This window comes from Zootoca vivipara, chromosome 1 (genome assembly GCF_963506605.1).
Source record: "Zootoca vivipara chromosome 1, rZooViv1.1, whole genome shotgun sequence".
Classification (NCBI taxonomy): domain Eukaryota; kingdom Metazoa; phylum Chordata; class Lepidosauria; order Squamata; family Lacertidae; genus Zootoca; species Zootoca vivipara.
In genome coordinates this window covers 77,104,338-77,129,612 of record NC_083276.1, presented here as the reverse complement: position 1 = coordinate 77,129,612, position 25,275 = coordinate 77,104,338, and the positions used below count along the sequence as shown (strand labels likewise).

The following is a 25,275-nucleotide window of genomic DNA, read 5'->3' as shown; positions in this document are numbered from 1 at the left end:
TTGTTGTCTTCAGAATCCTGGTGCCAGCTGGCTGCATGAAGACCACCATCAGGGCAAAACTTAACATTTGCCTTGTCAGATTATTCATGCCTCCTTCTGCACATCTGTTCTGGTGGGAGTGTGGTGATATAGCAGTTTAGACAACCTCACATCATGCTTACCTGATTGTAAAAAAGGTATTCAAGGAATAAAAAAAGTATTCAAGGAACAATAGCAGCTTTGTCTCTGCTGTGCTGCATGTGCCATATTTATTTCTCCCATCATCATACCTGGGCTACAGGTGCTTGTTGGCAAAACTATAGAGACTGCCTCTGTCCTCAGCTCTGAATCAGCAGTTGGATATCTAGCCACTATCTGCTGTCCAGGTATGTGCACACACCTATGTGCCCATGTATATCAGTCTATAACAGCAGACCTATGTACAAAAATGCTTTCCCCACCAAATGCCATGCCAAACTGAGATAGGTAAAGGGACCCCTGACCATTAGGTCCAGTTGTGACTGACTCTGGGGTTGTGGTGCTCATCTCGTGTTATTGGCTTCCAGGGCATGTAGCCAGCATGACAAAGCCGCTTCTGGTGAACCGGAGCAGCACACGGAAACGCCGTTTACCTTCCTGCTGTAGCAGTACCTCTTTATCTACTTGCACTTGGATGTGCTTTCGAACTGCTAGGTTGGCAGGAGCTGGGACCGAGCAACGGGAGCTCACCCCGTCGTGGGGATTTGAACCGCCGACCTTCTGATCAGCAAGCCCTAGGCTCTGTGGTTTAACCCACAGCGCCACCTGCATCCCCCCCCCAAACTGAGATAATGAGAAGTAATTGCAAAGAGCCCATAGGAGATACTGTTCACCATTTCTGCTTTTGTAGTAGCCTCAAGCAAGTGTTCATTTGCAGCCTTGTTAAGGTTGCATGATCCAACAAACCTGTAGCATGGGGTGAAGAAACTAGCTTTCTCCGTGTTGCTAAACTACTTGCTATTGGCCATGCTGATGGGAACTGTAGATGGCCACAAGTTCTCTACCCCTGCTGTAGAGAATAGAAGTGATCCACAAAGGTAGGCATAATAATAATTTGTCAAGAGTGTATGCAACTGTATTGGGTCATCTTTGTTACCAAGCAACAGCTATCCCTCTCCCAAAGACAGCCTCGCTTCAAGAAGATCAACCATGGAGGTGGGACTAAGATAGACACTTGCTAAGATAGGACAGATTTCTGAGCATTTGTTTTCAAGAGTGAGAGTGTGTCCTATCTTCAGATGCAGCGCACAAAAGGTGACTTAATACTCGGCAAACTTTGGAAAAAAGGCATCAAACCAGTGAGATGCAACATGCAAATAGTCAACTTCAAAAATAAACACACCTTTGAGAACAACACTTTTTAATGACATTTAAGGCTAGATTTGGGCTCTCTTTTACACCTCCAACATTGGATCGAACCCCCCCCCCTTTTAAAAATCCACACCAGTTACCTAATTATTGGAAGGAACTTGTTTCCCTTAGCTCAGCTAGGGCCGAGCACCTGGCTTGACTATCTTACTGGCAAAACCTTTAACAGAACAGCAAGTATAATTGGTACAGTCACATTAATACAGAGGAGCTGCTACCTGAAGAGCAGGAATTTGAGCTGTGCATGCAGCGGCATAGGCACAGCGGCTGCAAAGGAAAGAGGAGGTCAGAGCAGGAACAAGGAAACACACTCCTGTGCCTCCAGAGACCAGCTGCCCCTCCAGGAAGTTCACAAGATTTGCAATAAGCACATCAACGCAGTCAGCCCCAGCACAGGCAACAAGCATAAAAAACTGCTCAGGAAATGGCCAAACTTACAACAAAGAAGAAAGCCAACAAGTGGCCATTTCTTGTCCATTAGGCACCCCTCCCCACCCCTTCATAAGACACAATGGTTCTGGGGGAAGGAAGACAGCACAGCTCCCAATTGCCCCCCCCCCCAAAAAAAGGGGCAAGAAAGAGCTGTTCTCCTTCAAACTCCATCAGGTAATTAATGGATGAAACAGAAGTTGGGCTCAGTGAAAAACAGAGACTAAAACTGAGAATCAAACATCCTTCAGTTGCAATCAACAAGCTGCTGTATAGTCATTTATATATTTACACATACACACAAGTCCTCCCAACACCACAGAAGGGGGGGGAGTGACATGCTGCAAAAGAACACCCCCCTTCCCCCACCCACCCCACTCCAGGCCTGCAGGGAACTTTCACCAGGCAGAACTACTCTCCGCAGAGAAAACTCACTGGGGTTGTTCTAGCACATGGGAGAATTAACAATTGCCAAGAACGACGGGAAGGAATCGTCTTCCATGTTTATGCCAATGTAAACCAACAGGGGCAAAGGTAAATAAAACCCAACTCTGGGAACAACAGTTTGAGAATTGGCTTAGAATCCATTTATAAAGGAGGTATATTTATATGTCTTCCCCCACCTCACCCCCAGAAATGGCTGAGACCAGTTAAGAGTTTCCCTATCACTATAGAATGGCAGAGTGTCAGTGGGTGGAATTTCTTGGCAACGCTTTCCGAAGAGGTATGATCTTCTGCAGGCCGCAGCTAACTCTCTTTCTGAGATACAGTGGTAGAGCCACTCAACCCACATTTGCTCCCTTTCTATAAAAGGCTTCTTGAAGAAAAGCAGCAGGCTAGGGCACAGCCACAGATCCAACTAGGCTTTGGCCCCTGCCAAGGAGGTGAGCTTAAAGAGGCTGAAGCAGCGACCTGCCTGGCTGCTCTGTATGGGCCTCCCCCTCCCCACTGCCAGTTGCCTGCTCCAGAAGAACAGGCAATGCCAGTCAATCCTCGGGAACAGGGACAGAGATGCAGAAACCAGTGTCAAGACCATCATACAATAATTTACTTCCATCTGTGGCTTTGTACAAGTTGCCAGGAGGGGGAGGGAGAAAAGGAGAGGAGCGTTTAAAAAAAAAAAGTTCATTGCAGGCCCTGGTGAAGTTTTGAGACAGTCTGTGCAGAGCTCTTGGGGCCTGCAGACACCATCTCGTCTGTCCCCTTCCCTTGAATCCACTTGATTCTTCTTTCATGTCGCCTCTGTCTCTGCACTACACACAGTGGAAATCCCTCCAAGTCACAGTCTGGTCAGCTGGTGAACAGAGAAGACAGATATTAGAACAGTTCACCATTTCCTTAAGCGCACATGGTTTCCCAATATATACCACACAGTTTTAAACAACGCCAGAAGATACAGAAAATAACTTTGCAGAATAAGAGAAATCCAGAGGAAGGACAGTTTGCTCTATGACACGGTATTCTCCAGTGTACTCTTTTCTCAAGGTTTGAGGGTATGGACTCTGTGGGTGCAGCGACTTTGAGGCATGTTACCACTCATGGAGCGGCCTTTCTAATGCTTAGAATAAGAATATGGTGCTTTGTTACAGCTGCCTACTACACAACAGGGCAAACTGCTTAATGCCAAGTGCATTTGAGGGTGTTGAACTTAATACGGTAGCTACTGAGAATTCTCTCCTCTCCTCCCCCCTTTTACTGACTCCAGTTCCTTTAAACTTTTCATGACATGGTTTGAAAGCACATGACACAGTAACCACAAAGAAGCTAAGAAGGGTTGGGTCAGTGGGATGGGAGAGCAGCAGGGAATCCTACAAACACAACCCGAAGTTCACTAAATTTTGCCAGCATTTTAATAGCCATGGCTCTCTTCTGGGGAAGAGGTCTGAATTAGTCAGTTTCTTCCTAAACCAGATTTAAGGCCAAATTCCCATGTTCGGGTATGTAACACATGGTGTCTTGCCCCTCAATGATTTGCAGGCGACTGTGTGAATGGTCTCCCTTGAAAAAGAATGGCATTGGCTGCAGTGGCTTAAAAGCTTCGCCTGTGTGACATTCAATACCTGCTGCTGATGGTGACAGGATGGCTTAAATATGATGTAACAGTGGAGACTCTTTGTTAGCCAACTTGAACCACCAGCTGGCCACAGAAAGCATCAAGACTGCTTTAATTTCCAGTCACTTGGCCATGCCTATCTAATCTTTCGGTACCATTGAGCTGTGCTGTTTTAAGAAGCATAGTAAATAAAATAAAAAACAGTTTAAAAATAGTATCAACATTTAACTAGGAATATGAAGGAAGCAAGTTTGGGTCAGAAATTGTAGAATATTTGGTAACGCTGAACTTCTCACTGAGGTTCCATTTCTTGCAGGAAAAATGGGTGCCGTACTCTCTAGTGTCCTCAAGATGATGCTGTGACTCTTAAAGTCCATTACCCAAGTTCTTTGATTTACCCATCCACTGAGCATACAGCTATTGGCCTAGCCATGGGATTCCAATATAGGCAAATCTGGAGAGAATGCATGGCCCAATCTGTGATGCTTTCCATCACGTGCTTTAGCAGTAACAGCCCAATCACCTTTTTTTGGTGCATAACACCAGCCTTGTAAATAACTATCCAAAGGATGGACATCTACTGTCTGCTGCTCTCTTCACAGTTACGACACTGGGAATGGCTCTGCTGTCTCACAGCTACTACTACTTTGATACTAGGAGAGAGAATAAGGCTTTAAGTCCACTATGATCTCAGCTCTGCTTTGTGTTGGGCAATGAAGAGATGAATGCATGTGTGGCTGCCCTCTCGTTTCCTTGAAGTATCACCCTTCTGGAAACCCAGAAGGTGGACTTGAACTCTGCATGCACATGGGGCAGCTTAGAATCATAGAACTGTAGAGTTGGAAGGGAAAATTGGGGTCATCTAGTCTAACCCCTGCAATGCAGGAAATCCTTTTGGCTTGAACCCATGACCCTGAGAGTCTCATGCTCTACCAACTGAGCTATCTATGAAGAAGGCTAAGGCCTGGCTGTCATAATATATATCCATCCTTCTGGGTCTAGCATTCAGTGTTAAACTGCTTTTCTCAAAGCAGATATAAGATGAGGCTGGACACAGGTCAAACTCAATATTTTTTTCTGGCCATCATTAGGACGAAGAGGAAGGAAATATAGCCACAGTGCCCAAACACTGTTCCCAGCATTAAACATAATATGCAATTCTAATATGAAACACTGGAAGATAGGGGATTACAAGATACAAATGCTACACAAACAGACAACATGGCAACCAAAAAAAGTGAATTCACCTTCTGTAAAGATAGGACCTGTGGTGGTGGGATAAATAGGGATAAAAACTTGCAAGAAGCTTTCTATAGCTGGAAAGCTATTCTTTTGCATGACCCTGTCACTCCACTGCTCCCCTTTTATGACTCCTAGACATCACACTTCCTGTAGCTTTACCCCTGCTTATGCAATTCTCCAAAGTCTTATGGGGACAGCTTGCTTTTTCAGAAAGATGCTGTCCAACATAAAGCTGGATCCCATTTGCACTGCAGATAATTATGGGAAAACCAGCTCCCATTTCCTCCACAAAAGAGTCGGGACCACACCTATAAGCATATTGCCAAGTTATGCACTCCTCACTGGCGCAGCTTTCTAGTAAGAGAGAGAGAGGAGTTCAGGAAGGCCAGACCTTGACATTCCACAAACAACGAGGGTAGTGAATGGGGGTGTAGAAATGAACACACATTTGGCAAGAACAGGGCTTTCTCCTCCCCACAAGCTGTTGGCAGTAGCATCTCTCTCAGGGCAGGCAGTTTAAGGAGCGTTTGGGATTCATCTGTGCACTTTCAGCAGCAAAAGAACAGGAAATGGCCCCCCACCCAACCAAACTCACAACCCCGGCCAGAGGAAATGCTCTCAGACATCTGGATTATTTGCACATCTGGAAACCCCCCTTTAAAACAACAATAGCTGCCCTAGGTACAGCTCAAGAATGGGGTCTGCTGGGAGATCCCAACTGACTTGACATCCATTCACTCTTCTGTCATAATTTTTTCAGGCAGAGTAGAATTAAGTATCATTCTTTTTATAAAGCAACACACAAGCTGCTGCTTCCATAGGGAAGGGAAGAGCTCTGCTTACTGCTCAACTACACAGGAAGGGTAGATTATACATTAAGTTCCATACAGTGAATGTAGACATCAGAGGATTTTAGGTATTTACAGCAGTCTGAGGCATGTTTGCTCAGTGGAACTTACTCCCAGCTAAGTGTCTACATAATTGTAGTTTTAAAAGCACAGATAAGAGAGAATGCTGCTGCTTGTATTCCCTCCCACCTCTCTTCTGAAAAGTTTGTTGTGGGGAGGGGGTTCAACTCCTGAATTTTGAGAAGCCACTTCACATTGATTTCTGTAACTCTGCACAAAGGGCATTTATTTTAGTTCTCAGCTTTCCCACAAAATACCAAACAATAGAAAAAATAGTTCTAATACTTTAACTATCCAATGAAGTAGCTCCATTAGCACAAATACCTCTTCTTCCTGCACACCCCATAGTTCTCTCTTTTTCTTTTTCTAAAGATATAATCTTTATCCCATAATTCTCTTCTGAGGCTTCCCCCAATACTACAGAACAGATCTGAGGAGTGCACACAGAGTGGCGAGGAGAGGGAGATGAAGTTCAATTGCATATCCATAAGTCTTTGCACTAACATAACTTCTTCACCGGATACCACACGTAATTTATATTGTATTATAATATGAATTGCAGATACTTAGAAACTTTGACTGCCACCCAGATCTGATTTTTACCACATGCGATAACCCAGTTTGCACATTAATGCTAAGGCTTAATTTAGTGCTATATGTACAAGCTGGGTCTCACTCTCTCCCTTTTACTATATGTAGCCAGGAGAAAGGCATTGCTAGGGTTAGGTTTCACTTGAACAGAATCCTAGCTTGTCCTTATGTAGGACCCAGAGATAGTGTTTGTAACAAATTCTGGTCAGGGATTATGAAGATGGCTCATTTAACTATCCAGATTTGGTTCTAAACCACACCTCTGGTTTCTAATAAGTGACAGACCTTAAGGGGATGAAATAGATGCAGAAACTCTGGTTCTAATTAACATCATTCATAAAGGTAAAGGACCAATTCATACTCATCTTTGACAACAAGCCAGTCTAGTCTGAAGCATCTCCCCCAAGAATTGTGATCAAAGCACACTACTTTTAATTGCTTTAGAACTGTAAAACATGGCCTGCAAGCTGCACCAGCCACACCCTACCTTCCAAAATGCTTGAGGGACACCATCTAGTTCAGGCATCCCCAAACTTGGCCCTCCAGATGTTTTGGTACTACAACTTCTACCATCCCTAACTAACAGAACCTGTGGTTAGGGATGATGGGAACTGTAGTCCCAAAACATCTGGAGGGCCGAGTTTGGGGATGCCTGATCTAGTTCATAAATATGAACAACTAAGGGAATCACCCACTGTGAACAAGACTGAGGAACTGAGCACAGTGCCTTTAATGCTCATTGCTTCTGGTTTTGCCCCATTCAGGAGGTAAAATGAACTCTTCAAGCACTTAAGTTGCAGCCAATGATTTGGGGAAGTGGGCATTTTCCCTACATGCTTTGTTCATTTCCCTACCATCTTACCTTAGTCATGATATCACACATTTACAATTCATGCAGCCTGGGCCACTTTCATCTGGGGGATTCAATTTGCGTAGTTTGTGCTGCCGGATCTCCCGCACTAAAGTATAGAAGGCATCTTCAACTCCCTGTGAAAGAGCAACAAAGTGTCTTGAGAACTCCTCCCTCTCACACACACATTCATACATATTCACCAACACCAAGGGTCCATTCAAAAGAGTTGCCAAGAATCCATTTTCTGCTGTCAATGGGGTTGGTTCTGAATGCATGGACACTGCTAATCTAGTGAAGAAAATGAACACTACTTCTTTATAATATAGATGAGTACTTGGAAATATGGATGTTTGATTCCAGAAATCGAGAACACACACAATACCCTGTTGTTGTGAACTAGTAACAAACCAGTTCAACCTATGTCTTCACACAAACACCTGTACTGCCTGTGGGTCTGTAATCACATGGAGAGAGCCAGGTATAAACTATAGGCCATACTGGGATATGGCAAACAGCTATTTCCCTGTGCTTCCCCCCACCCCCCAGCCAGAACCCACTGGTTCTGGCACCTCTCAGGTGGGTGCCATTGCCATTTTAAGAGAACAAGAGGTGAGTTCTGTCACCTCTTTTTCTGGAAAATAGCACTGGTTATTCCCATGAGCACAGCAGCACTTTCTTTGTATTCTGCACTGCCCACTTTATCTGACCTCATGCCTCCATGGCGAGACCATTAACTGAGAGAACACACAGGTGCCTAAACTTGGGCACAGGAAATGGCTTGTACAGAACAGCACAGTGAGAGTCCCTAGAGAACCACTGCCTCTGGCTGAATCCTTGTCTTCGCTGTCACTTAGAAGACTGCAGCCAGTAGCTGAGCCAGGCTACTTGCCAGCTTTATCCGAGCATCGCCTTAATGGAAAAATCATTCTCAATCCCAGCCTCTGTAATTCACACTTATGTTCCCCAGCGCTCAGGGGCCATCAGCAGAGGCCACACAACCTGCTGCGTAATTAGCATCTGGAGCACTGGGAGACCGACAGCACATGTGTGGCGTTTGCTCAGTGGGGCTACATGCCAGCCTCACTACTGTCAATCATGCAGCAGTCTTATACAAAGGAAAAGGAAAGCCCAACATCCATCCTTCTGTACAACACATGGAGGTAAGCAGGCTACCAGGAAGGGAGTGGAAGAGAAGAGTGGGGAGACAGGGCTTTCTGCCATTACTAGAACAGCTGGAGAGTTTCTCCCAGCCAGAGAAAGGGCAGAAAAAGACTCAAAGCAGGCTTCTAAACTTGGAAGGCTACACTTTGAAAGTTGTGCTCTTCCTGAAAATTGGGGCCAAACACTCATTCAGTCTCAATAATTTGACACACCAAATCTACAACTTGCTGAGATGTGATATGGGGATAGCAGAATCCCCATCTGGTTCACACGCCCAAAGCTTTAGAAATCCTCTGGTGAAGTTATAGCTCGGTTTTCATACGAGAGGGCTAGAAGAACACACTAAAAGATGATTTCTTGGGAGTCCAGGCTGGATTCTTCTCTTAGTTCCAAAGGTGGAGAGTAATTGCACATCTGCCCGCTACGTACCTGTCTAGTCTTGGCCGATGTCTCTATGTAGGGAATCCCATAGCTCCGAGCCAGCTCCTGGGCTTGCCGGGTTTCCACAGTCCGGGCTGGAAGGTCACACTTATTCCCCACCAATACCATTGGGACATCATCAGAGTCCTTCACCCTCTTGATCTGCTCCCTGCAGAGGAGAAACCAGAAGTTGGGCAAATGCAGGAAAAGCCACCATTTTCTGCATTTTTAAGATCCTGATCAGAGACAATGAAGCAAAGCGGACATTCTCTGCCTCCCAATTTTGCAAGCAGGGTATATATTGCTTTTATTTTATTTAACAGAATTTGTATGCCGCTTCATCATAAAAAAATATCTAAGCGGTTTAAATAAAATATGCCTGAAAATTGTTGATAAAAGCCAAAAGTTAAAAAGAAATGGATCAAAACATTTCAAAATGTAAATAAAGCCGGGAGTTTAAAGTATACTTTTAAAAGCCTCTTAAAACACACCTCAACTTTACATATCTGGGTAAAAAAGGTAAAGGTACCCGTGACCGTTAGGTCCAGTGGCAGATGACTCTGGGGTTGTGCACTCTAGCCTTGCCTAAATAAACAAGTTTTTAGCAAGCACCAAAAACAGTACAGTGTAGATATATAGGTTGCAATCTGTGTTCTGCCCCCTTTGAAAAGTTATAGGCTAAATAAACTCAAATTCTCTACACAGAAGGAAGTTTATCAAGGCCAAGGTTCACACTGGCCATTTACTACAACATCTCTTCCACAGTAGCGATGACACTTCAGCAGTGTTTGTTCAGCATTAAGGCATCTTGCTACTACTGGAAGAGCCTTGTGTCCCAAGGGAAATATGTCTTGCATAATTTAATTTAGCACAATATTTGTTTATGCAGAACTTGGTGGCGTTTGAGCAAACACTGAAGTGGTAGAAGGCGAGAACTCGCAGAACCGCAGATTTGAAAAATACCAGAAGGCAGCTCAAGTCTAATCCCTCCCCACCCCTCAAAGAATGGCAGGAATATTACCAATCCACACACATCTGCCAACAAATTAAAACCCATGGCCTTGATGCAAAAGAAGAAGAAGAAAGGAACGGGCCTATCACAGTGTGGCTTGGAACAAAATGGAGGGACAGGAGGCAAATGAAACAGGGGCAAGGACACAACAGCAAGGGAGCTATACTAGAGGTCTCCTGGTATCAACCGAAGTGCAGAACCACTGCCAAACATCCTGATACTTGGGGTTCTGAGCTTTAAGCAGACACAAACAGCCAATAATTATAATGAGAATAATTTACAAACAGAGGAGTAGCTGTGTTAACCTACTGGGGGAGCGGGGAATATGCACAATGATGTGTATAAAATATTTGTCCAAGAACAAACAGAAGTGAATATTTCACTGAATATTTCTCTATATTTTTCTTATGGTCAGAAATGACTCAAGGTATCCCTGTTTTTCTGATGTTCAGCACTGAGAATTGAGCAAGAAGTTAGTGCTTATGTGCGTGTGCACGAAGCATTTCTTGAAGGAAAGATTTGTAGCATCGGGAATCTCTGAGGATAGATTGATCTGGAAAAGCTGTTCTGCATCTCTTGAGTCAATGTCCCTCAGTGTTTACATCTTTTGAAGTAGGGAGTTGAGCAGTCATCTGTTTGAGTAACAGAGGCCTGGCTCTTTCCCTAGGGACACATGGAAACATCCTGCACCTGGACAGCAGCCCGGTGGCTTGGGGAGATGTATGGTCCTGAGCCTGGGTGTAGTCTGTTGTTGACAAAGAGTCTGTGCTCACACCCTGAGCAATGTTCTTCCTGCTCAGTACAGTGGGACCCTGTTTGCAACTCTGCAGGCACAGCTCTCAAACGTTGCCATAGCAGAGTCTTTCCAGATCAAGAAAAGGAGATCCTCTGAGCCGTTTCAAATACAAGGCATAAGAGAGGCCCTTATAGTTGCATAAAAAAATAACAATGCTTAAATATATGTAGGCAATGCCATCTGAAATCTTGAAACCTAGAGAAAGAGCAGGTTACCTTTTTAACGGAGGCTGGGAGGTAGGACTTCATTGCTCAGGAATTCCTTGTCCTACCCCATGTCTAGTAAGAAGGTGGGAAGCAGAATAAATTGTGCAAACTAATGTGCTTAATTTGCACAGTTCATGTGGGAACCAGGTTTTCTAGTGCAAAATCTACATCATCTGAGCAAAATATATATATTTAGCAGGCTGGAAAGAAAAAGCATGGATCTCGAGGAAAGACACCACAAGATCCCTTTCACTAAAACTACTGCTCCATTAACTAGCAGAGAAGCTGCTTCTCCTTTTAACCCCCCAGAAACATTTAAATGCTACATTACTGAGCTCTCACCCTGGCCCATCAGCAGTCTCTTTGGGATAATAACAACTGCTATTAGCCAGCTGCTGAACTTGATCATTGGGTAAAACCTCCACTGCTCGGGTGGTGGAATTGTAGCACAGCATAATCTGAAAGTGGAGTCAGCGTGATCCCTCCCCTCCAGGTCTTCCTTTTCAAAAGGAATATGATACAATGCCCTCTGCTTCTCCGCTCACTTCCTACTGACCTGTACTGATGAATGTCTTCAAAGGACTTGGTGTTGTTAATAGCAAAGACACAAAGGAAGCCTTCTCCTGTCCGCATGTACTGGTCTCGCATGGCACTGTACTCTTCTTGGCCTGCTGTGTCCAAGATGTCTAACAAACAGGTCTCTCCATCAATGACGACCTGCTTTCTGTAGGAATCCTGCAGGGCCATAGGAGAATTAAGAGGCATTAGAAGAGAAGCAATCAAGCAAGCACTAGCGTATCTCCTCTATCCGTGTTTCATTTACAGTACTTCGCCTATGGCAATCCTGAATCCTACCTTTTTGTTTCCCTTCTGCTCCTCTCCTTAGTGACGGAACCAATGGAAAAGAGTAGCATGCCCTGGTCTTGCTCTGCTGCCAACCCAACCCATCCCCTCCAGCTGCTTAACTCGCTTGTTACCTTGACTTGGATGTTTTCATCACTGGGCTGAGACATCATCTCTGCTGGGGTCCCCCCCGCTAGCTTACTTTCCCTAGCTACTGATGCAGCCAATTAGATTAGAAAGCCCTCATCTGAAAAACACAACTAAGATGTTGCTCAGCGGCTGGACTCACCCAAATCCAGTGAGTAGGAATTTTAAAGCAGGGTGAATTTAGGTCAGTTTAGCTCTCTCTTTATCTTGCCACTGCCACCTCCTCCTCCAGGTTCCTTCACAAGACTCATTTCTTATCAAAGCCTCTCCCAAGTCCTCAGTCTCTCCCTTCCTGAACCTGATGCTCACTCCTGTGCCACCAAATCCATTCATTGTCAAGTCCATGCTGCATCTGCCTAATGACCACTTTAAGCCCTTCTGCATATGGACACTTCTGTGCAGCACTGGCCATCCTGTTTTGGGGAAGGAGCTCTGTTTCCACTTAAAATTCAATTCATGAATTGCTGTGGAAGAGGATGCTCAAATGTCCCAGGGAATGGAGGGCATATTCTGTTAGCCTGCCAGCATCCGTACCTTCAATAATAAAGAGAATCACACAGTAAGCAATGGGAAATTAGCAGAAAGGGAGGGCTGTTCTTGAACATAATGCTATAGCCACTATGTTCTTTTCCTCCAAAGGACCCATCTCACAGGCCTGAGGTTGTTGGTGGGCCTGGCTTTAAACTTCCTGGTGGCAGGAGGGGGGTATGGACTTTTTTATCTAGCAGAAAGCAATTCTTACACCTGAATTTAAAGAGCAGGAGGGTGTTAACGGGTCAGGAAGCCTTCTCAGTCTGAGTGGATTTCGAATCAGTTACCCTGCTGGTTTAAGCCAGTCTCTTAAAATGGAAAGAGGAACATTTGAAGAGGTGACACCTCTGGTGCCAGAGTAGCAACTAATACAGCCAAGGCCCTGTTCTTGGAACTGACAGGGCTGCCTCCTGACAGACAAGGTATGCCTTTGACACCAGAGCTGCCCAGCCTTAACACACCTATTTTCTTAGCTTTATTTAGTGTATACTAATCCTTCTAAAAGCAGCTTTGCTCAAGGGAGAGTCACAATCATCTCCTGTGGTCACACCACATACAAGCCAGTGAGTAAATATACCATGGACAAGCACTGAATGGAGTTCATGTGCAGCATAAGCATTTTCTGTGTGCCTATATCCACAATACAGCACATCATGACTAAGTCACACCTATGAGATCACCCAATAGGTCTATTCTAGCATCTCATTATGCATGGCTATAAAATACACTGACTGGAAAGGCTTCCTTCCATTTCCAAATGCCAAGAACCCATTTTCTCTCAAATTCTGAGAGAATTGTCCCTAAAATCCCCAACAGTTTTAACAATCCCAACTCATTCATGGCATTAGCTGCTCTGAGAAGGACTTCTAAATGGGATATAGTAATTTGCTGGGAACTTCTGTGATGACCACTTCTGAAGGGCTATGGACTCCCTGAAAAAGTGAGTTCACGCACAGTTATCTTCCACAGTGAAGTCAGAGGCAAATAAATTCATTCAGCTTCCATGCGATCTCCTTTTCCTCCTTTAGTACACTACCTTGGAGGTTCTGGATCTCAACTTTCTGCCTAGCAACCTGAAAAGTGAAACTGTGCTTGCTAGAGCTGGGGGAAGAAGGCAGCAGCAGGATACAGCAACACCAGGGATAAGGCACATGCACACTTCCACCGCATGCCTCGCTACCCTAGAACTATCTGAATGATGTACACTGTGCCTAGCTGCCCCTTGCTCCTAGAGGAAAACCAAGGGGCAAGGAAGTGATCGGCTTGACCTCCGAAATGAGCCGAACATTAAGAAGGGGCCTCCAAATTCATTTGGAAACCAGAAGCAGACGTATTAATTCACTAGATGGTTACTGATTACTGATGGATAATCAGCTGCTGAATCCCACAGTCCACTCTTTAAAATATTCAGAAACTGGCCAGACTACTACCAATGCAAGTCTTAAGATATGCTTCACTGTGACCATCCTAGTAACTAACTCTCCAAGGGGCACCTGGGAGACAGAACAATAACTGAAAAGCCCAAGAACATTGAGTGATTGCTTGGCTTGATGCCAGCTGCTTTCAAGGTGACTGGCATCTCACTCTTTCATGAGAGGGGGGGCGGGAGAGAGGCATTTATATAACCCCATCAATAATGTATCAGCTGCCCTCCCCAGTGGCTTTTCAGAAGCATAATGGAAATGGTCTCTCTGGTTGCTCCAGCACTGTGTTCCCATCTTTGTATACAGATGCAGCTTGCTTCAGTGTGGCTCAGTCCGAGGGTGTGTACATCTACTCTCCAAAAGAATACCCCAATCCCCACAATCAAAATAAGGGATATCAAATTAGATTACAGTATAAAAACCTTCACAGACCCATTCTGGCTTCTAAGGGAAAGTTCCCACCTGCACATGGTTCAGTACCTAATGATGTGATCATGTGAAACTTTTTCTAGCACAGATTACACACACCACATAAAACAGTTTACACTTTTAGCTCCCAGTCATTGCACAACCAGCCCTTAATCTGTAAGCAGACTAAATGAGCATGTTTTCAAAGCATTCTTCACAACCAAAAGGCTAGAAACGTGGGTTTTTTTTATTAAGTAAAGGTTCTCAGGATTCTGCAGCTGCACCTGAAATATTCAATTCTACAATGCACAAGACAATCATTTACAGACACATCCCATATTGCTAGATCACTAATTACATGATAGCCTTATTCTGTTAATTGTTTCCCTAGAATATGTTTGCATTTACATCATAATATAATTGCATAATTCACATCATAATGTAATTGCATAATAATTGCATGTTTGCATTTACATCAACTTCTCACAAGGAAAACAGAGAACCAATGCATATACAGATCCTTAGCACTGCACTTTTATTATTCCAAAAATAACTGAGTAAGGCTGCAATCCTATGCAGTTACCTGGGAGTATGTATCAATTCACAAAAAGGGACTTATTTTTGAGTAAACATGCACACCTATCCAGTTTGTCAATTTTGTCATTATTAGCCAGAACCATTTGGATTACCACCATTTTTGCAGTTAAAAGACTAACTGGGATTCAACATGGTAGGAGAATCCTGCCTTGGAATCCTGCGACGGATTAGACTGTTTGGAAGCACAGCAAGAGCACAGATGTTTTAAAAACATACCAAAAGGGAACATCAGCTCACGCCAGTCAAGGAGCTCATAAGGAAGATGAGATCCCTGAGGGAAGCCCCAATCTGCAGAAGTAATCAGGCCCACAAGGTAGTTTTGGCCAAGTCACACCCACCTGCCTTACACAGATGTTATATTCTGAGACCACCAGGCCTCCCCAATTTGAGCCATGAGGCTGCTTTGGTCAAACCACAACCACCAGCCCTACACTTGGGTGGGAGAAGTAAAGATACAACTGGGCCAAAGGAAGGCTTGCAGGCATTGCCAATCAACTGACAGTTGGGGCCTGCACAGCTCCAAGGGAGGTGCTTTGCAAACCCAGACAATCAGCTGCTGACCCACACACAGGGCCGTCTCTAGGCCCGGGCTGGGTGGAGCAAGGCACCAGGGCACCTGGCCACCAGGGGCGCGGAATGGGCGCTGAACGGCTGGTTTCTGGTAGCAGCTGCTGCCGGCACCCCACCCCCCACAGCGGCAGTAGCGCGCGGCCATTGAGCTTCCTCCATGAAGCAGAATCAGCGAGACTCCTGCCTACAGTGGCACCACACGCCTACTGCCACTCTAGTCAGGAGTCTCGCTGATTCTGCTTCATGGAGGAAGCTCAATGGCCGCGCACCACCGCCGCGTCCTGGAGCGGCCACTGGAGTGAGGTGCCAAGGAGGGGCCGGTCCAGGACGGGAGGCCGAGCAGCCCCCTCTGCGGGAGGTGGGCTCTGCGCCCAGGCCAGGCCCCTGCAAGGTGGTGCGCGCTGTCCAGGCTCCGCCATCCTTTGTCTCCGCCCCTCAGCCGCGTGCTACTGCCGCTGTGGGGGGGGCGCTAGAGGATTCTTGAACCACAGCGCTGGATACCCTTAAGATGTTACTGCCCACACAGGCAGAATCATGTCACCTGATGTTAAACTTGGCGCCCAGGGGAGATAAAGGATTCAGCCCACCAGCTAGATCCAGTTTCCCAACGCTGCTGTGACACCGGAACTTAAAGCAACATAGTCAGTGACTGTGTCACAGTGCCCACCCCATTCCCTCCCTCCTTCCCCTAATCAAAATGCCTGATGCTAGGCAGTAGTTGGGGTTATATGAAGAAGCTTTACTCAGCATGTTTTCAATGTACTGGAAGAAGTGCAAGTAGTAAATAAAAGCAAAATAAGAGAAGAGAAAGCTAAACTGGGAGACACAGAGGAAGCAGAACCAACTCCCCGCCAAAAAAAAAAAAGTATTTTAATGCTTCTCTTAGTCAAAAAGCAGACTTTAATAATGCTCTGACAGCTGAAGAAAGTTCCAAATTCTGAAATCTGAAGAAAAAAATACACCCCCCACCCCAACAACAAAAGGGCCAAAGGTTGTAAAGAATGGAAAGTCTGCTAATGAGATCATCTCTGAGACGGTCTTTATAAATCACTTCTATGAGTACAAATTCTAAAAATGTGGGAGATGTGCTGCTTTACACTACTAATATCAACACCTCATTACATGAACAATTAGAACTTTAAAAATGCTGATGAGGTCTCAGGTTTTGAGGACCATATTTAAGGTGGGGGAAATGAAGAGGCTGAATGAAAAACCGAAAAACTTTATAGACAAAATAAATCTAATTGCGTATATGGGAAGGAAGTTGTCTGGGCTTATTTACCGTACTCTATTTGTTCTCATCTGCTTAGCTTTGAAAGTTAAGCACCTTTGGAATCCTTAAATGCTGGTGGAATGACCTTAGCAAATGTGAATGAATGCAAGAAGCCTCACACAAGTCACCAATTCTCACTTAATTTTGCATCAGCAGAATTTCTTTGTAAGAACTCCAACTCCCAGGTCTCTTTGTTCCCATTTTATTGCACCCCCAATGGTTCTTCCCCAGACAACCTATGGTGAGTGGAGGGGGAGGAGGAGAAAGAACTTCTGGGTTATATAACACTTTAGACCCTGAAGGCTATGGAGGGAAACATTCTGTAGCAGAGTGATGCAAAAGCAATCTTTCAACTTCTCTCTTTGCAAGGAAAATGAGGGACAGACACCACGTGAGATTGCTGAAGGAAGCCCAAAGGCTATATGCAGGTGTGCACACACATATATGGCATACACATGTACATGTGTGTGTGTAGGGTTTGGAAGTGTGAGTGGGTGGGCGTATAAAAATGTATTTATTTAAGATTCCACCTAAGTGGGTGTGGGTGTGTATCTCATAGATTCGTAGAATGAGAAAGGAACCTGAGTCCAATCCCCTGCAATGCAGTAATCTCAACTAAGGCATCCATGACAGATGGCCATCTAACCTCTGCTTAAAAACCTCCAAGGAAGGATAGGTCATTATCTTCCAAGGGAGCCTGTTCCATTGTCGAATAGCTCTTGCCATCAGAAAGTTCTTCCTAATGTTTAGTTGGAATCTCCTTTCTTATAACTTGAAGCCATCAGTATAGCTTCTCTAATCTGTTTAGGAAATCTTGAATCCCAATTCTGTCTTCTGTGGCATTGGCTACCTCTCCCAGTTTGGCATCATCTGCAAATTTAATGAGCATCCTCTCAATTATAACTTCACCCAAGTCATTTATAAAGACATTGAACGTGACCCCTGAGGCAGAACCCCACTTGTCACTTTTTTCCAGGATGAGCACTCATTGGGTTTGGTCAGACAACCAACCATATGTGTTTTATGAACAGCATGCCAAGATCAATGGCTGCAGGTGAAAGGGATAATCACAATACCTGCCACTGCAAACACACACACACACACACCCCTCCCTGATTTCTCACATGCAGAGATTTTTCCCATGGAGACCATTAAAATACCCTTGCAATCTCCCACTGGCAACCTGGAGTTGTAATGTTTCAGAATGATTGTCTTGTGAATTTATTGAATGTGTAGATTAACATACAAAACATGCACCAGAGGTGACTCAGGTTTACAAACTCTCTGGCTAGTACCTTATCCATAAGGAGAAAGCATGGCAATAATTAAAGTCACTACTAGCTCAAAAAGTGGTAGAGCTCATGGTGGCTTATGAATATTTTTTTACCAGCCATTCTCTTTCAAGTAGGATTGATTTCAAATTGACTTTGTGTCTCCTCCACAGCATCTCTCCTACTGTGCTTATTATTCCATTGTGGGTCTGCCACTGTGCAAGGGAAGGAGAGCTTTTGCTTTTCTTTTATAAATTGCTTCTGAAGTTGGGTTAAGCTTTGTATTTGACCGCTTTTGTAGGAGCCCGTGCTGGATGCAAAGACAACCAAGGCTGAAAAGGGGAGGGGGGGAGAGATTAAAAATAAATGTCTACAAGTTCGTTTTGAACACGAGCAGGTTGCTTACCTCTATCGTTGGATCATATTCATCAACAAAATGGTTCTGAATAAGCTGAATGGTCAAAGCACTTTTCCCTACGCCTCCTGCCCCAACTACCACCAGCTTGTACTCGGTCATCTTCTGGTCAACCCCGGTTCAGGGTTCCCTCAAAACACAGCGGCCTGAAAGAGAAGAGAATTGTATATAAACCACATGAATATTGGATGAACTCCTCACCCCCACCCTTAACACAACTATTTGCCATTAATGCTACTTGACACCATGGCACAGTTAACAGCATCACAGCATGATGACGCAAGAGCCTCTGGAGCAAAGCAAAAGCAGCTACAGCAAAGGCACCTGGAAGTCAAGGTCAGCAGTCTATTCAGGTTCTTCTACTGATACAAGACCCAGCTAGTTGCAGACTGCTGCCATTGCAGGAATGTGGACAGCCCTCAACACCCACCCAGAAGCCCTGAAGGGGATTAAAGCCCTCTTATTAGAGCCCTTTTGAGGAATTATGTAAACAATGAGCAGCCAAAGCGAAGCATGTGCACGAAGCAAGAAATGGATATCCATTATTCAGGCCCAGTTAAATCAATGCTTAGTAGTTTGCTCTAAAATACACTGCCAGAACAGTGCAGATGATTGAAGAGTGCAGTTTGGACAGGCTTCAAACCCCACCCCTCCCTGTCTTGACTAACTTAGCCCTTCACCTGGCCAATGCAAAAAAGACAAAATGAGATAAACACTTTGCACACACACAAAAATGGGCCACTACTAGTGATACAGAATGCCTGCTTTGCTCTTTCATGCATTATGATGAAGTTCTCGCTCTCAACATTGAAGAATGATTATCAATGTTGAAAATTAACTCATTGCTGGGCAATTTGATAGAGGTTTTGAGGCCATTCACATTACTTACATATTACCTGGTTATTTGAGACCATCTTACCCCTTGTATTCTCAGGAGGTCACTGCGTTCTGCAGGAGAGTTTCTCCTTGAAGATTCTAATTTTTTAGAAGCCTGCTCTATAGTTACTTGGAGCAGGGCTTTCAACATGGCTGCCTTAGGTTTAAAAACAATACAGAACACACATACCTATCTTCAGTTATCAGTTTTTGTATTGTTTTTAAAGCTATTTTTTATTTAAATTGTCTAGAGCAGGGGTCAGCAACCTTTTCCAGCCGTGAGCTGGTCCACTGTCCCTCAGGCCATGCGGTGGGCCGGACTATATTTTTTGGGGGGAAATGAACGTATTCTTATGCCCCACAAATAACTTAAATAAAAGCACACATTCTACTCATGTAAAAACACCAGGCAGGAACCACAAATAACCCAGAGATGCATTTTAAATAAAAGGACACATTCTACTCATGTAAAAACACACTGATTCCCAGACCGTCCGTGGGCCGGATTGAGGTGGTGATTGGGCCACATCCGGCCCACGGGCCTTAGGCTGCCTACCCCTGGTCTAGAGACTAACAAGGAAGGAGATTCATAAAATACTTTTTTGATGCTGCTGCTGCTGCTGCTACAAGTCCTGATCACTTCTTGTATGCATACAGACATAATTTTATTTGTATACTGCCTTTCCATAGGTCAAACCACACTCAAGGAGGCTTACAACGGGGGGGGGGGAGTCATTACAGCATAACAAAAGTGGTCACAAACAATAAACAAAATATCAAAAGATACAGAACCAAGGTGAACGATTTCCTCATAAGATCTAAAATAAAGATACAAAAAATTAACATCAATAACAGCAACAACCCTCCCCAACCATTCATGCAAATGTAATGTAAAAGGGCGGTAAATCATGGAGAGAATTAGCAGCAATTCCTACAACCACAGTGGCTGAAATAAGTGCTGCCGTAATTAAGGGACTTGGTGCCAGCTGTATGATCACACATTACGTTTGTCCATTGCAAGCATGTGGCTGGAGATGATTCTGACTGCTCACGTGTAGACAAAATATGTTCTGTGAACTGGTCCTTATTCGTAACAGCTTCCATTTCCTCCAGCCCTTTTTCATGTCATATTTTTGAGAGGAATTGTCTTTCTATTTGCACTTAACGCTATGGGAATTGCATACATTTTCCATGGGCAGAAGAAAACAATTTAATTTTTCTCTTGATACTCTGCGTTATGCCTTTTGATGGCAAGTTTCCATTAATGGCATTAAGATCAGACACAGGCACTCAGTAGCAGAACTGAAAAACAGCAGCAAAGTGCCTTTTATCCCATTTCTCCTTTATCATTTATTATACTGATACCCCCGCCATATGGCCCCAGAGTGCCCTCAGGGCGGCTCATGTAACTTGATAACAAAAATGTAGGAACAGTACAAATATCAATTTAACTTACTGAAACTACAGACGTAACAGAGAAGGAGAAACAATTAAGAGGTCCAGTCAAAAAAAGCAGGGGACTTGCTCACATTAGGCGGCACCCCTCTTCCAGAACACAGCTTTGTATGAAAATTCTCCAGGGTTCCAAAGAGAAAAGCCCCTCATATTTCCTACCAGAAACTCCAAATGTCATGGGGATGAAACAGTGCTTCTCTGGTTAGCTTAAAGCAGAGATGGGAAACTTACAAGCTGCAGCAATACCTGGGAGGCTACAACTCCCATCATCCCTGGCCACTAGTCATGTTGGCTGAGGTTGACAGGAGCTGTAGTCCAACAGCATCTGTTCATGGCCCATTTGGGAAAGGGCAACACCTCAGTGGCACAGCATCTTCTGTGTATATGGAAGGTCCTAGTCTCAATCCCTGGCATCTTCAGGCAAGGATGAGGGAGACCCTAGTCAGAACTTCTGGAGCAGTTGCCGCTCAGTGTAAACAACACTGAGTTAGATGGACCAAAGGTCTCACTCAGCATAAGGCAGTTTCCTATGCCCGTCTGCTTCCTAACCTCCACATCCCTGATGCAAGGCTTCAGAGGGGCCACATCCCTGCTCCTTCTGCCTACTCTCCTCAGCCTCAGCTCAATTCTCACAGAAGAGTGAGCAACACAGGACTAATTAATTCTCCATGGGATACTCCCCAATTTCAGAATGAGAGACACTGTAATGAGGAGCCCCCCATGCCAGCTGGAAGAAGCTGACAGTCAAACAAAAATGAACTAGGCATGGCTATTCGCAACCTCTGCTGTGTACCTGGGGGAGGGAGAAGCAGAAAGTGCTTTTCAAATTTGCTCTGCCATTAGGTATCTGGAGGATTCCACCCCCAACCTTTAGCTTCTTCACAATATTTCTAGGGGAAAAAGAACAGTCATGTCTAAGCAGATGGAGGGGGGAACCCCTAAAACCCTTAGTATTGAAAAGAGAAAAGCAGCCCATCATCCCCCCCCCTAGCTTCTGCCTGCCAGAAGCCAACAAAAAGGGTCAAATGCTAATGCTCTGAAGCTGTGTGTGCCTGTTGCACGGATGCTTCCATTTCCTCTCACTGGTTGGAACTGCTCACGGGGAGGAGCTGGTCCTGTTTTCATCTTTGTTCAGGCTCAGCAAAAATAAATGACCGGCGCAGGTGGCCCCTGGCCTAGAAGCACAGGCATCAAGATCCCACAGACTTTCCGTTGTGTACTTTGATCCTAGATTGTTTTTGTTGTTGTTGTTAATCTTAGCTTAATTTTTCACCAAGTCTTTTAGATAGATATAACAGAAGAGGTTCCCTTGCCATCTCAGCTTCAGGAAAACTTCCAAGGCCTACTGGAATGTTTCCACTGCAAAAGTTGCTACCTAGAAAAACACAAGCTTGTTTCTTGTTCAGGGCCCTTTTCTCTGGGATGCTACCTCTGCACACAGGTTCATTGTTATAGGACAAGGTCAGGCTTCTTTAACTGCTTTGCCTCCTACTGCTGTGCATAGATCTAATGGACTGAGAATGCAAATCAGCAAGTGAGCCATCAAATCTTAAACGGAGTAGAGGATCACACCTCTTGACAGTCGCTAACAAAAGCTTTTTTGCCGAAGGGACAGAAAATTGTTTAAAAGCAAATAGAATCATAGAATCATAGAGTTGGAAGAGACCACAAGGGCCATCCAGTCCAACCCCCTGCCAAGCAGGAAATACCATCAAAGCATTCTTGACATATGCCTGTCAAGCCTCTGCTTAAAGACCTCCAAAGGAGGAGACTCCACCACACTCCTTGGTAGCAAATTCCATTGTCGAACAGCTCTTACTGTCAGGAAGTTCTTCCTAATGTTTAGGTGGAATCTTCTTTCTTGTAGTTTGAATCCATTGCTCCGTGTCCGCTTCTCTGGAGCAGCAGAAAACAACCTTTCTCCCTCCTCTATATGACATCCTTTTATATATTTGAGCATAGCTATCATATCACCCCTTAACCTTCTCTTCTCCAGGCTAAACATACCCAGCTCCTTAAGCCGTTCCTCATAAGGCATCGTTTCCAGGCCTTTGACCATTTTGGTTGCCCTCCTCTGGACACGTTCCAGCTTGTCAGTATCCTTCTTGAACTGTGGTGCCCAGAACTGGACACAGTACTCCAAGTGAGGTCTGACCAGAGCAGAATACAGTGGTACTATTACTTCCCTAGATCTAGATGCTATAATCCTATTGATGCAGCCCAGAAATTGCATTGGCTTTTTTAGCTGCTGCATCACACTGCTGACTCATGTGCCTGCTTTCATCCAGGGGCCTAACACTTAAGTAGCTTCACCTCGGTATCTGAACTGACTCCTGTTATGATACTCAACTTTTACATTGCACTTTAAATTTTCCAAAAGCTTCATACACACTAGCTCCAAAATCGTTACAACAGCTCCGTAAGGCAGGCTTGTATCCATTCCCACAAGGCAAGTGTTGACTGCAATAGGCAGGCCAGGGCAGCCTCTTGAAAGAGCTGATTTGTGGATTTCACACCCTCAGCTACCACACCACCTCTGAACAGCTATCTTCTAACATCTGGTGGCAATGTTTTATTTCAATTTACGATATATATATACTCCACTTGTCGAAAGAAACCAAAGTACTTAATAAGCAAACGATTAAAACACAAATACATGCAAAATCAAAGAAATGGTAAAAACAGGCAGCCAGCTGAAAAACTAAGAGCAATACTGTACAGCGATAACACCATACCTCAGGATAGAAGAGATACACGTCTGGCCTGCAGAATAGAAATGCCATTGTCATATTGGGAGTCCAATAGAGAAAGGAGGCAAGATAGGCTTCCCTGAATGGGAAGGGGGGGGATTTAGATATGTGAAATAACATTGCAGAACAGTTTCATCCAAGTATGTAGCAAACGATTCCTAAGGACTTGTAAGCCGCAGCCTCTCATGCACCGATGTTGATCTTGCAGAACTGATAAGCATGGTTCAGGTAAGCTTAAACCCTAGCATAAATATTTTTGCAAATTCATATTGGCCTCATCTTTCCACCACAGCATGGTAATGCCCCCTATCACTGCTCTAGACTGCCTCATGCCATTTCCTCTTTTTTTGGGGGGGGGGATAATGTGAAATCATGCACAGCTGTAAAATTAAAAATAATGACCTATATTAGAACTTCCAAGTGGTGTTTTTATTTCAAACATATGCACACCCACACCCACCAATATAAGATGATATACACATATGCAAGGTTCTCCCCATCTCTATTACAACACATTTTTTATCAAGTGTAGCCTGTTGTTCATGTAAGTATCTTAACACTGGGTGGTGTAATTAGTTTTGGGTTGGAGAGAAGAACATGAGCTGGCTATTCTTCGCATGTTTTGAGAGATAAATAGGTTGTGAGCCCTTCCTGCACACACAAAAAACCCCTCCTAAACAACCTTCACCAAAGCCCCACATGACAACATTTTGCAGTTCACTAATTCTCTATTATTTCCAGGATGTTACAACTTCTGATTTCAATATGTGGGAACCTGTCTCTTGTGCAGGTGTAACATCACTTGTTCTAATCATGGTTAGGAGATTGGAAGATTGCCATGTGCTCCTGGCTCAATTCCCCCATCGATTATTTTAACCACAATGAAGTGGTTATGCGGGTGGAGTGTTACGTCAGTGGCAACCAGGTTTTGTTTCAACCTGAAACCCACTTCAAACTTAGGTTTTAACTCTGCTGTGAGTCAACAATTAATTTTATTCAGCAACAACAGTTCACGCAGATTAAGTACTGATCAGCATTAGAGGCAATTGGCACAGCAGTGCCTATACTCCCATAACCGTCTCCTTTATGCAGAAGAAAACGGTCACATTAATAGGCTAATTAGTGGCACACAGAGGAAGGTTTTAAGATCCTGAATTCTCTGTTGATGTTCATCCATGCTGTACACACACAGCCATCTCTCCACAAAAAGGCCCCACATATGCACAAGAAGTAGCCTGTTTCTGTCTCCTTGGAACCAACAGCATCCCTATAGTGCTAAGCTTCCCTCTGCAATGGAGGTAACACAATGCCCCTGCTGAGGATAAGCCTAGCACTCTCCAATTATTCCAATCAGAATAATCACAAAGGGAACAGAAGTGAGCCTTACAAGCAGGCAGGCACACAGGACTGGCACTACAACTCGAGAGTTAAGGAGCAGCAAGAAAAATATGTAGTACAGCAGGGGTTCCCAAAGTGGGGGGTACAGCTTCCTGGGGAGCAGCGGTGTTACGCATGGGAGCACTAAGAGGCAAGGGGGGACAGAAGCTGCTGGAAGTGTGAATGACTATCAGATTTTGAAAAGCTGATATCATTAGATCAAGTTCATCACTTCTGTCGAATTAATTAAACAAAACAATTTAAATAGGATTTTGACTTAC

The 25,275-nt window shown here is 44.5% G+C and overlaps 1 protein-coding gene across 3 annotated transcripts in view; it reads right to left on the bottom strand.

The window, feature by feature from the left end:
• Window positions 1-2,841: 2,841 nt before the first annotated feature.
• Window positions 2,842-25,275, bottom strand: part of HRAS (HRas proto-oncogene, GTPase) — a 43,248-nt gene continuing 20,814 nt past the window's right edge. For all 3 annotated transcript variants that reach the window (XM_035122422.2, XM_035122414.2, XM_035122440.2), the window contains 5 exons: window positions 18,528-18,682; window positions 11,614-11,792; window positions 9,053-9,212; window positions 7,472-7,596; window positions 2,842-3,109 (listed from right to left, as the gene is read on the bottom strand). In XM_035122422.2, coding sequence (XP_034978313.1) covers window positions 7,477-7,596; window positions 9,053-9,212; window positions 11,614-11,792; window positions 18,528-18,638 — 570 coding nt within the window. In that variant the 5' untranslated portion in view covers window positions 18,639-18,682 and the 3' untranslated portion in view covers window positions 2,842-3,109; window positions 7,472-7,476. The remainder of the gene's footprint in view (window positions 3,110-7,471; window positions 7,597-9,052; window positions 9,213-11,613; window positions 11,793-18,527; window positions 18,683-25,275) is intronic.